General features: G+C 38.2%; 1 protein-coding gene across 5 annotated transcripts in view; it reads left to right on the top strand.

Annotated features, from left to right (window-relative positions):
• POGZ (pogo transposable element derived with ZNF domain) overlaps positions 1-11873 on the top strand; it is a 46625-nt gene that overhangs the window by 11418 nt on the left and 23334 nt on the right. For 2 of the 5 annotated variants that reach the window (XM_036861128.1, XM_036861137.1), the window contains exons 2-3: positions 4653-4777; positions 5765-5923. In XM_036861128.1, coding sequence (XP_036717023.1) covers positions 4654-4777; positions 5765-5923 — 283 coding nt within the window. In that variant the 5' untranslated portion in view covers position 4653. Of the gene's footprint in view, positions 1-4652; positions 4778-5764; positions 5924-7201; positions 7245-11873 lie in introns of those variants that run through there. The other 3 variants (XM_036861156.1, XM_036861146.1, XM_036861173.1) reach the window with 2 other exon arrangements.

Below are 11873 nucleotides of genomic sequence, written 5' to 3'. Positions count from 1 at the left end.
TTTTTTTTTGGTACATGATCTTTTCAAGTCCTTATCTTTTAGAGCTACATAATAAAATATTTATAAATATGATATTAGAGATTAGTTTCAAAATAATATGAAGGAGAGAGGGCATAAATGAAACAAGATTGGTTGATAATTTTTGAAGCTGGGTGATGGATACATGTCTACTCTTGTATATAATTTTTTCTTTTGGCCCCAATCAAGGATCAAACCCAGGCTCCCTGAAGTGGAAGCATGGAGTCCTAACCACTGGACTGCCAGGGAATTCCCTACTCTTGTATATAATTAAAATTGATATCTCATTTTAAGAATAGCAGAAAAGGAATCACTACAGTCTTGATTCAGAGATTCATAGTTGTAATATGATGAAAGTTTGCCCCTTTACTTGGTTACAGTATATGATTCTCAAATTTACTACCTGTGCAAGTTTTTCTCTTGATGTAGCATGGTGTTCCCTATGTGCTGGCCTTTAATTTCTGAAATTCAGGTTTTTACCTGGCACTTTTTCAGAAGAAATGAAAATGTCCCAAAATTGAGTAAGGATTGAAGCTCAATGTAAGTTTTTTGGTTTTGTTATTTATTTATTTATTTATTTGGCTGCGTCTGGTCTTAGTTGCAGTACGTGGGATCTTTCCTTGTGGCCTACAAGTTTCTCTCTAGTTGTGGTGCGCGGGCTCTAGAGTGTGCAGGCTCAGTAGTTGTGGCGCACGGGCTCTAGAGCATGCAGGCTTAGTAGTTGCAGCTGCAGGCTTAGTTGCCTTGTGGCATGGGATCTTAGTACCCTGACCAGGAATCGAACCCGCGTCCCCTACATTGGAAGGCGGATTCTTTTTTTTCTTTTTTATAAATTTATTTATTTTATTCATTTTATTTTTGGCTGTGTTGGGTCTTCGTTGCTGCGTGTAGGCTTTCTCTAGTTGCTGTGAGCGGGGGCTACTCTTCGTTGCGGTGCGTGGGCTTCTCATTGCGGTGGCTTCTCTTGTTGCGGAGCACAGGCTTTAGGTATGCGGGCTTCAGTAGTTGTGGCATGCGGGCTCAGTAGTTGTGGCTCACGGGTTCTAGAGCGCAGGCTCAGTAGTTGTGGCGCACAGACTTAGTTGCTCCGCGGCATGTGGGATCTTCCCGGACCAGGACCCGAACCCATGTCTCCTGCATTGGCAGGCGGATTCTTAACCACTGTGCCACCAGGGAAGCCTGGAAGGTGGATTCTTAACCACTGGACCACCAGGGAAGTCACTGTTTGTTTTTGCATGTGAGATGTATTCCAAGCCTATGAGTACGTTTATCCTTTATAGCAAAATAATAGGGAAAAGAGGGGAAAATTCCAGAGTTTTCTTTTTCTTGTGAGAAATTAAGTTGAAGGTTTGGTGTAGAAAGAAGTTAAACATGAGTAGACTGATAGTTTGGGAAGATTTATATACTTTAGTACTACATATTTAGTAATTCCTGTCTTCTTTGATCAAAAATAGTTGAAAGGTGGTTATAGGCCATGGATCACTTGGAATACCGCAGAGAATGATGGTGTTCCTTGAGCATCTTGGTAAAGATATTAAATATAGCATTTCATTATATTAATGAAGAGTCCTTTTTTTAAAATTTATTAATTTATTTATTTATTTATTTATTTATGGCTGTGTTGGGTCTTCGTTTCTGTGCGAGGGCCCCCTCCAGTTGCGGCAAGTGGGGGCCACTCTTCATCGCCGTGCGCGGGCCTCTCATTATCGCGGCCTCTCTTGTTGCGGAGCACAGGCTCCAGACGCGCAGGCTCAGTAGTTGTGACTCATGGGCCTAGTTGCTCCGCGGCATGTGGGATCTTCCCAGACCAGGGCTTGAACCCGTGTCCCCTGCATTGGCAGGCAGTCAACCACTGCGCCACCAGGGAAGCCCGAAGATTCCTTTTTGATAGCTGGAAAACTACTGAAGGGTGCTAAATTTGCATTTTTCATTTTTAAAGTTTACAAGGAATTTAATTCAGGTTGATACCTCTATTGTGGCATGGCCCATCTTTTCAACAGAGTTAATTTTTCGACCCTGAGCTATAGATGCTGAAATGAAAGGAATGATCACATTCTGAGATAGAAGAGTCTAGATCAGAAATAAGGACTATTTGGAAAACTTGTTTTCAGTGTCTTTCAGAGATATTTTGGTGTGAGTCATAAAATATGCTCAGTCAGCGGATTCATTATTTTCTGAGTTGTCAGACCTTGTTGGTTAACTGTCTTCTCCCTTGTAAAAACCTTGAAAAATATTTTCTAAGTGTAATTTTCTTTCCATTTTGAATCTTTTAATTTACATTGGTTGTCTTGGCAGAGCTTGTATCTGAGGAGTTACTTTTCTTTCTCACTTGGTAAAAAGTAGTTAGGACATAAACATTTTTCTTTGCCATTGTTTCACATCTGCCTTTTCCACTCTGTTTCTTAGAATACCTTGTTCATGGTAGGAATAACATAATTTGACACCCGTCAGATGGAAGAATCTTTCATTATTAATCTTCATTGTTTGACAGGATAAAACATGAACTCAGTCTCTTATGATACTATAAATAGTTGAGGTAAAAGACCAGCCTTTGGATGTGCTATTAAAATATTCATAAGCATGACATTGAAAACCACAATTTGCATTCAGATAGCTCTGCTTATTCCCAAGGAAAGTTTTCTACAGATTGCTCAACGTATGTATGGAGAGTTTGCTTGCAGCTGGTCACAGCTGAAAGAAGGTCCTTGAAAACCATCTGTAGAGGTTATCCACAGTTTATATTCATTCTGCTGGATGTTTGATAGTATGCATTAATTGTCTGTTGGCTGTGGGCTCTAAGAAAGTTACACAGCAAAGAACAATAGTATAAAATTAAGCAGTTAGAAAAGAGTTGTTTAGAATGTTACCTCTTTCAGTGGAACTAGACTGGAAAATACAAAAGTGTGTTGTGTAGTCTTTACTCAGAGAATGCCTTTGATATGGATTTGGCTTCTTTTTAATTTGGTTTCTGGCTAGCATTGTCTTTTGTATATGTAAATTAAATACGAAACTAAGAAAATTTAAGTTGACACTTTAGAGCTTTTTCTTACTCTGCTCATACCTTCTCTCCTTTGTGGTTTTGGTTTGGGAACACAGAAATAATTAAAATAGAATATTAAGAGACCAGTTAGAATCAAATGAAGCACTTTACCCATTAAACTGTGGGCACTTGACTAGCCAACTTACTGCGGCATTGCTGGAATATTTTAAATTTTCAAGGGGACAACGCCATCTGTTGGGCATCTTGCAAACTAATACTATCAAATTGTAGGGACCTAACTATTTAAACACAAAGGTTAGGTTGGTTGTTTTGTTTTGGTTTTGCTTTAGGGGTGTGGTGAAGAAATTTCTGAGATACTAAGGGCACCGAGAGTCCTTGCCTTAAAAGTTTTGTTTGAACATTGAGCAGTAATGCTACTCCCATTCCAAGACAAAGAAATTGACCTTTAGTCAACTGATACTGGACTGGAGGACAGCATAGTAATAATAACTTTGTTTGCATTGCAAAGATGAATGTAATTTAAGCAGTGTTTAAGCAGTGTTTTCAAATTAAAGACTGACTCCCAAAATCATGGTGGAATTTAAGGTAGTAGTTGGGTTGGAATTAGATTGTGACAACTGAGGTTCTCACTTAAGTGCAAAAAGGCTCAGTAATCAGGATAAAATAGTATTTTAATGTATCATTTTTATGCTATTATTTTTATTTTATTTACATTTAAATTTCACCAAACATAGAGCTCAAGTATATCCTGGCCCTTTGTTCAGATTTTTGAAATAAAGATTAATGGACAGACAGCTTTAAGGATGCAATGTATTTAACATTGCACAATATATTACATGATTAGAGAAAATTTAGAGGGTGGTATAACTATATACCTTTATACATTTAGTAGCACAAATATAGGGACAAGCCATGCAGTTGAGGAAAAACCCATTAAGGACTGAACAGAGAGGTCTTGGTTGCTGACAGAATCTCCCCTTGACTTCAGACTTGAGACAAACCAAGGAGTCTATCAGTATACGAAAACCACTGAGTTCAGAACGGTAACAACAGGATAGATATTAAGGAACTGACCCTTGCCAATTAGGATTGTGGGGGCCAGTCTGAAGCAAGCAGGGTTGGCTGGAGGCTGGAAATGTTGCAGCTCAAGTCCAGAATCAGTAGAACAGCAGTCTAGAGACAGAATGGTTAGCGCTTTCTTCAAAACTTCCCGGTTTTTCAAACAAGTTCCTAGGGTGCTTTCCTCAAACAGCAAATCTATCATTTTTTAAAGCTCAATATTAATGCAAAAAATTTCATAATGAGCAAAATATCAATTTTAAATAAAGCAGGATTTGACCCTCCACTTTCATGATTCGTCTCACCCTAATCCCAGCCCTGGGTATTATAGATTACATTTTTATAACCCTAATTATTAAATAATTTGCTGTGGACTCTTCCACATTAATTTTTTTTTTTCAAGAATAAAAGTTATACTTCTGGAACCTTGGAAATGGGGGGAGGTTAGGGGAAATGGTAGAGGGAGCACAAGGGAATAGGTTACCAATAGTCAGGAATCTGATTCCATATTTTGTATAAAACTATTTCTCCCATTCTGAGGTCAATATCTTATTCAATCTTCTTTTTCTTTTAGCATGGCGGACACCGACCTCTTTATGGAATGTGAGGAGGAGGAGTTGGAGCCATGGCAGAAAATCAGTGATGTCATTGAGGATTCTGTAGTTGAGGATTATAATTCAGTGGATAAAACTACTACAGGTAACAAAAATTCTTTTGCTCTTAGATCATTGTTATATTGACTGAATTGAATGGCATTTTTGTTAAGAAAGTGTGAGGTGGAAGAAGACTTCAAGAATCCAGGGTTGCTTCACTGTGGCACTGGTGCTACCTTTTTCCCCTGTGCTCTGGTCTGTAAGTGCTTTGGTTTCCTTGTACATAAAGCTAGAAACACTATATTTAATAAATTGAAAACATTGAGAATTGGATTAACCAATGTTTATCAAACACATAAGCAATCCTCTTACCAAATGATGTATGAACAAGAATGCAAAGGTGTGTGTCAGTGCTCATTTATATACCCAGTCAAAAACAGGTTCCCATAGTCTTGGGGAATTTTTTGTTTGTTGTACTTGAACTTGGTTTCCTTTGTGAGCTGAGCAGAATTTGCTTCGTGTCTGCCTCCATGGACAGTTTACAAACTTAGGCTTGTTAGCTTCTCTTTCAAAAAGGTGATGTTGCAGGGTCAAATTCTAGATTGCCCTGAATTCAGAAACTGAGTGGTAGTTCTTTTCCCCTCTAAATTGTATCTGTTGCTCTTTTTATTTTTTTATCTTTCCTGCCTTGAGAACTGAAGATGGCATTGGTTTGGGCTGAAACAGGACAGTTCAGGGTCTTGTGGACAGCTTACTAATGCACGGTTATGAATACCAGTAGTGGAGATAATAAGCCTTTGAGTTCTAGAGGTTTGCTTGTGCTATATAAGCAAAACAGTAAAATCCGGGTTCAGTGAGCTCGTAATCTAACTTAATTAACCAGGAAATGTGAGACAAAGAAGAAGGCATTGTGTCTAATTTGTGGTGTGAGGGACACATAGGAGAAATCAGATGAACAGTTGGATTTACGAATAAAGCAGGAAAGTTTTTGGGTATAGAGACCCACAGTAAGATGAAAAGGGAAGATTAGAACAGTATCCTTTAGTGTCATCTGTCCCTGTCTCCAAGTGACTGTGCCTCCCCTTCCCCACAGTTTCTGTGAGCCAGCAGCCTGTCTCGGCTCCAGTGCCCATCGCTGCCCATGCTTCTGTTGCTGGGCACCTCTCTACATCCACCACCGTTAGTAGCAGCGGGGCACAGAACAGCGACAGTACAAAGAAGACTCTTGTCACACTAATTGCCAACAACAATGGTAAGTGGGATTATTGGGAAATTCTTCCTGGGCTAGAGGGGTGAGAGACTAAAAAAGGTCTTAGGAACAGCTGTACCTGTTCAGTTTTAGGTACTGATGTGGTTCTGCTGGTGTTGGAGTGAGTTTAGTACTGATTCTCTGATATGGAAGTAAGTGGTGCTGTTCCTTCTGAGTTAGTGCTGAATCGATGCTAGTGTTTCAAGTCAGAGGGCAGCTGATTCTTTTTGCTGATAACTTCTAGGAAAGAAAATGTAAACCCCAAATTCCTAACTATTAAAGAGATGTGGGGGGGGGGTTGTTTGATTGTTTATATTTTTTAATTAGAAGAGCCCCACTAGTCTGCTAAGAATTGTCCGAGAGCAGCCTTGTTCTATATTTTCTTTGGCAGATTCATTTGGTTATTGGTTCCTGGGTATGAAAAATAGGACAGGGTTGTTGTCTACCTGAAAGAATGGTGAAAGAGAAGTGTTTTTTAATGAGTTTATTGACTAGAGAAGTTACGTAGTATTGGTTTCTGTTTCGTTTCTGATGACTGTTTCTACGTTCTGAAAGTAAGTTACTGGCAAGTTATGACTCAAGATTCATGTGTAGAATAAGCACCTTCATAGAATCATTGCATTGCTATAAAAGACTTATTTTTACGTATTTTATTTCCTTTAGCTTTATTAATACAAGGATAATATGTGCATTGTAGAAAAAGTGGACAGTAAAAAAAAAAAAGAAAACAATTTTTAACTGTAATCTCACTACCTGGAGATAACTATTTGTAACTTACTCTGTACATATATGTAATATTATGTACATCTGTATGCTATGTGCAGTGATTCACTTTTTATAAAAATGGATCCATACAGATTGTACTTGCTTTTTTTCCTTAATATATAGTGAATATCTTCTCATTTTAATAAATCTTTTTGTAACATTTTGATGACTATTTCCCGTTGTTTGGTTAACTGTTACTAGCAATAGGTTGTAAAGGAGTGTACTATTACTTTAAAGGGCTATTGTGAACATCTCTGTCTCTCTTGTCTCTCTTGTCTTTTCTCACATCCATAGTTCTGAGAATACATTTCTAAGTGTCAAATTGTTGGATCAAAGGTTATCACAATTTTTAAGGATTTTGATCAATGTTTTTCCTGGATTGGCCATCTAGAAATGTTGTATCCATTTACATTTCCATTAGAAGTGTACCTGGTGTTCCTAGTGTTGGATGTAACCATTTACCTCCCTTATTGTTGGACATTTACTACAATCCCATTTTTTTGTGTTTACAAACAGTGCTGCAGTGAACATTCTCAGGCATTGTATCTGTGCCCGCTGTGTAAGCATATCTGTAATATAAAGTGAGATTGCTGGGTCAGGCATTTAAAATTTGTTAGTGTCAAATTGCCATAATAGATTGCTCTACATAAGTGGATACTGAAAAAATAAAATTTTTTAAATTAATTAATTAATTAATTATTTAATTTTGGCTGTGCTGGGTCTTTGTTGCAGCTCACGGGCTCTTCGGTGCGGTGTGCGGGCTTAGTTGCGGTATGTGGGAAGTTGTGGTGCACGGGCTCCCTAGTTGCAATGCGCAGGCTCTAGAGCACGTGGGCTCAGTAGTTGCAGCGCGCAGGCTTAGTTGCAGTATGAGGGATCTTAGTTCCCCGACCAGGGACTGAACCCAGGCCCCCTGTATTGGGAGCTCAGAGTCTTAACCACTGGACTACCAGGGAAGTCCCTGAAAAAATAATTTTTATCACATGGAAAATCCTTAAAATTTTTTTAAACTTATAGTGACCCTCATATTTATAAAGATGAGCAACCTCTATCTAGAGATTTTCTCATTTTTACAGATGTAGAAACCAAGGCGTGGAGAGTCTAAATAATGTACTTAAGGTCAAATAGTAAGTGACTAAACTGGATTTGAATTACTTAGACTGCAAAACTTGTGGCCTTCCCACCGTATTATACTACTTTCCTATGTTTCTCTTAAAATAAGCTGTCAAAGTGCTATTAGCAACCAGTTTAGCTAAATTTTTCTTTGATCCCAGCATTCCAAGGCCCATGATGAGCATCTCATGACACACTGATGTGACCTACTCTCTTTGAATGGACCCTTGATTCCTGTGGCCTGTGTACAAAAATTTTTTGAAATATGAAAATGGATTTTATTTACTTTAGAAAGCTCTAGTATTCAAATTAAAATGTTAACCTGTATTCATGGTTTTAAAAACAAAAGGGTATAGACTGGTAACCACAGTTACGTATGTCTTGTGTGTTCATCCAAAAATTCTTTCATGCTGGGAGTTCCCCGGTGGTCAAGTGGTTAGGACTCCGTGCTTTCACTGCCGAGGGCCCGGGTTCAATCCCTGGTTGGGGAACTAAGATCTATAGGCCATGGGGTGCGGCCAAAAAAAAAAAGGGGGCTCAAAACTTCTTTTATGCGTAGATAAGCACACAGTTGTGTGACTTTCTAAAATCAGATACTCTTGAAATGCCAGCGTTATTCATTATAGCCCAGAATTGGAAACAACCTAAGATGTTGAATGAATAAGCAAAATGTGGGACTTCCCTGGTGGTGCAGTAGTTAAGAATCTGCCTGCCAGTGCAGGGGACACGGGTTCGATCCCTGGTCCCGGGAAGATCCCACATGCCGCGGAGCAACTAAGCCCGTGCACCACAACTACTGAGCCTGCGCTCTAGAGCCCGAGAGCGACAACTACTGAGCCCGAGTGCCAGAACTACTGAAGCCTGTGCGCCCAGAGCCCGTGCTCCGCGACAAGAGAAGCCACCGCAATGAGAAGCCCGTGCACTGCAACGAAGAGTAGCCCCCGCTCGCCACAACTAAAGAAAGCCTGCGCGCAGCAACGAAGACCCAACACAGCCAAAAATAGATAGATAGATTTCAAATAGGCCACATATATGACCCCATTATTATGAAATGCCCATAATAGACAAATGTGTAGAGACAGAAAGTTAGATTGTTGGTTACCAGGGCTGGGGGGAGGAGAATGGGGAATAACTGCTAATGGGTATAAGGTTTCTTTTTGAGGTGATGAAAATGTTCTGGAATTAAATAGTGGTGATGATTGCACAAATCTTGTGAATATACTAAAAGCCTCTAAATTGTACACTTTAAATGGGTGATAAAATATGTGTGGTATGTGAATTATATCTCAATAAGGCTTTTTTCTTTTAACGAAGTGTTAGGAATAAAATTTTAGAACATTTTTACTATTATTTTTGCTGTTCTTCAGAATCTACCACTCAGCATTTAGAAATTATTCGTATAGTTCTGACTGATCATATGTTTGCATTGGAAAGGAACATTATGAAGTGAAATGAACCACTGCTTAATTCTGAGCTGTGAATGATATGAATTTAATGTTATAAATTTTTTACTGTAATTATGATTTTCAATTCCTGTTTGGTCCATTTCAACTCCATTTAGCCCTCTTATTTCTGGGGTTTAAGGCTGTGTAAGTGAACTTAAAAGAATGAAGAAAAAAAAATCAAGACCTTCAGATTTGTAAAACAAACAGAACATGTTGTGAGAGAAGCTGCTGAATCTTCTATTATTTAATCGGTTTATGGCTGTGGTACCTAGATTAGTTGAGAGCAAACTTACAGGTAGGGGATTGGTCAGATAATTCTTTTAAAGGCTTTTTTAAGTCTCAGGGTTCTAACTGCCTCTTTCATTCTCTGGAAATGGAACTTCGTAAGACCTTTGAATTGTCAGAATTTCTTTTAGGAAAGACTTAATAAGAATGCAGAAATCATTAAAAACAACTCATTTGTTAGAATTGGAATTATTATAATTCATTAGAATTATTAGAATGAATTTATAGAATACATTAAATAAATATTTACTCAGTGTGACTTTAATTTATCCAGTGTGACTTGCCGTGTGCTAGTTTTTGCTTTCAATTGAATTGTAAACCTAGTCTAGGCTTAGAAACCTACTTTTTTATTTGCACTTTATTTTTGGAAAAGTCCTAACAATCCACCAAAATTCAAACATGACCCTGATGTCAGAGAGAATATTTGCAGAAAATGCTTGTGTTAACATTCTTTATAGTAGTAGAGTATGCGTAGATTTCATGAACAAGGCCTGTCTTTTGAGACTTGCTAATGCTGGTTGATTTCACATAAATGCAAAAAATTTTCCATCCTTCCCTTCCTATATTTAGTTGAGATGTTGAGTCAGTGATTATCTTAAGAATTCTTAGGCTTAGATAAATAACAGATAATTTATTTTCTTTTACCCTAGCAGTTAAAATAGTGAATAGAAAATACATGTTTTTGCTTAGTCAATATTTTTCAACCAGAAATTGCAAAGGAGTAAAAAAGAGATGGATGGGGAACCTATAGATTAAAAGAGATTGAAGAGGTATGTCATCAGTTATACTTCATGAACCCTTTTGTAACCTAATTCAAACAAAAAAATGTAATTTTCAATTTGAATTCTAACTGGGTATTTGATATTAAAGAATTATTCATTCATTCATTCATTTATTGCCGCACAGTGCGGCATGTGGGATCTTAGTTCCCCCACCAGGGTTGGAACCCGTGCCCCCTGCAGTGGAAGCGCAAAGTCCTAACCACTGCCAAGGAAGTGCCAAGGAAACTCCCAAGAATTGTTGTATATATTTAACTTTATTGAGGTATAATTGACAAATAAAATTGTAAGATATTTAATGTGTACATTGTGATTTGGTATATGTATGCATTGTGCAAGGACTCCCACTATCTAGTTAATTAACACATCCATCACCTCACATATTTATCCTTTTTTGGGGGTAGGGATAGGGGGTAGTGAGAACATTTAAGTTCTATTCTCTCAGCAAACTTCAATTATATCATACAGTATTATCCACTATAGTTACAGAATTATTATAATATCTTTTAGGAGTGATAATGGTGTTGATATTTCCTCTTTTTTAAAGTCCTTATCTTTTAGAGATATATACTGAAATATTTATAGATGAAATGATATGATCTGAAGCTTGTATCAACATAATATGGGAGCTGGTAAGAGAATGGGAAGTATAGATGAAACAAGATTGGCCTTAAGTTGATAATTATTGAAGCTGCTATAGGTACATAGAGATTTATTATAGTGTTCTATTTTTATATGTATTTGAACATCTCCATAATAAAATATTTAAGTTAAAAATATATATATAGGGCTCCCCTGGTGACGCAGTGGTTGAGAATCTGCCTGCCAATGCAGGGGACACGGGTTCGAGCCCTGGTCTGGGAAGATCCCACATGCCGCGGAGCAACTACGCCCGTGAGCCACAACTACTGAGCCTGCGCATCTGGAGCCTGTGCTCCGCAACAAGAGAGGCCACGATAGTCAGAGGCCCGTGCACCGCGATGAAGAGTGGCCCCCACTTGCCACAACTAGAGAAAGCACTCGCACAGAAACAAAGACCCAACACAGCCATAAATAAATAAATAAATTTAAAAAATATATATATATAGAGAGAGAGAGAGAGAGTCAATAAATTGGCAGTATAATTAGCATAGCTAGCATTTGGAATTTTTTATCTGTCAACATCTATAATTACTAGTCTGCTGGCGCAGTAACTATGAGGGTCTAGTCCACTGATGGACTCTCAGTTTCTGGGAGAACATGGGACAATCCAAGGTTGGCCCATTAATAGCCACCTGTATACCCACTTTGGTGGTCTAGCTCTGTAGCTAACTGTAGTGACACCATTTGTCAGGTGGAACTTAAAGCTTCAGAGGAGTCCATCCCATTCTGGTGATTTGAGGTAAAAAGTTGCAGTATTTTGCTTGAATCTTTGATTTAGGTATTGGGTTGGCCAAAAAGTTCCTTTGGTTTTAAAATAAAAATAAAAGACACACTTTTCATTTTCACCAAGAACTTTATTGAACAACGTATTCACCGTTTTGTTCCACTACCTTCTGCCATTTTTCAGGCAACTTCATAATTCCA

This window comes from Balaenoptera musculus, chromosome 1 (genome assembly GCF_009873245.2).
Source record: "Balaenoptera musculus isolate JJ_BM4_2016_0621 chromosome 1, mBalMus1.pri.v3, whole genome shotgun sequence".
NCBI lineage: Eukaryota > Metazoa > Chordata > Mammalia > Artiodactyla > Balaenopteridae > Balaenoptera > Balaenoptera musculus.
This window is presented reverse-complemented; position numbering and strand designations above follow the sequence as displayed.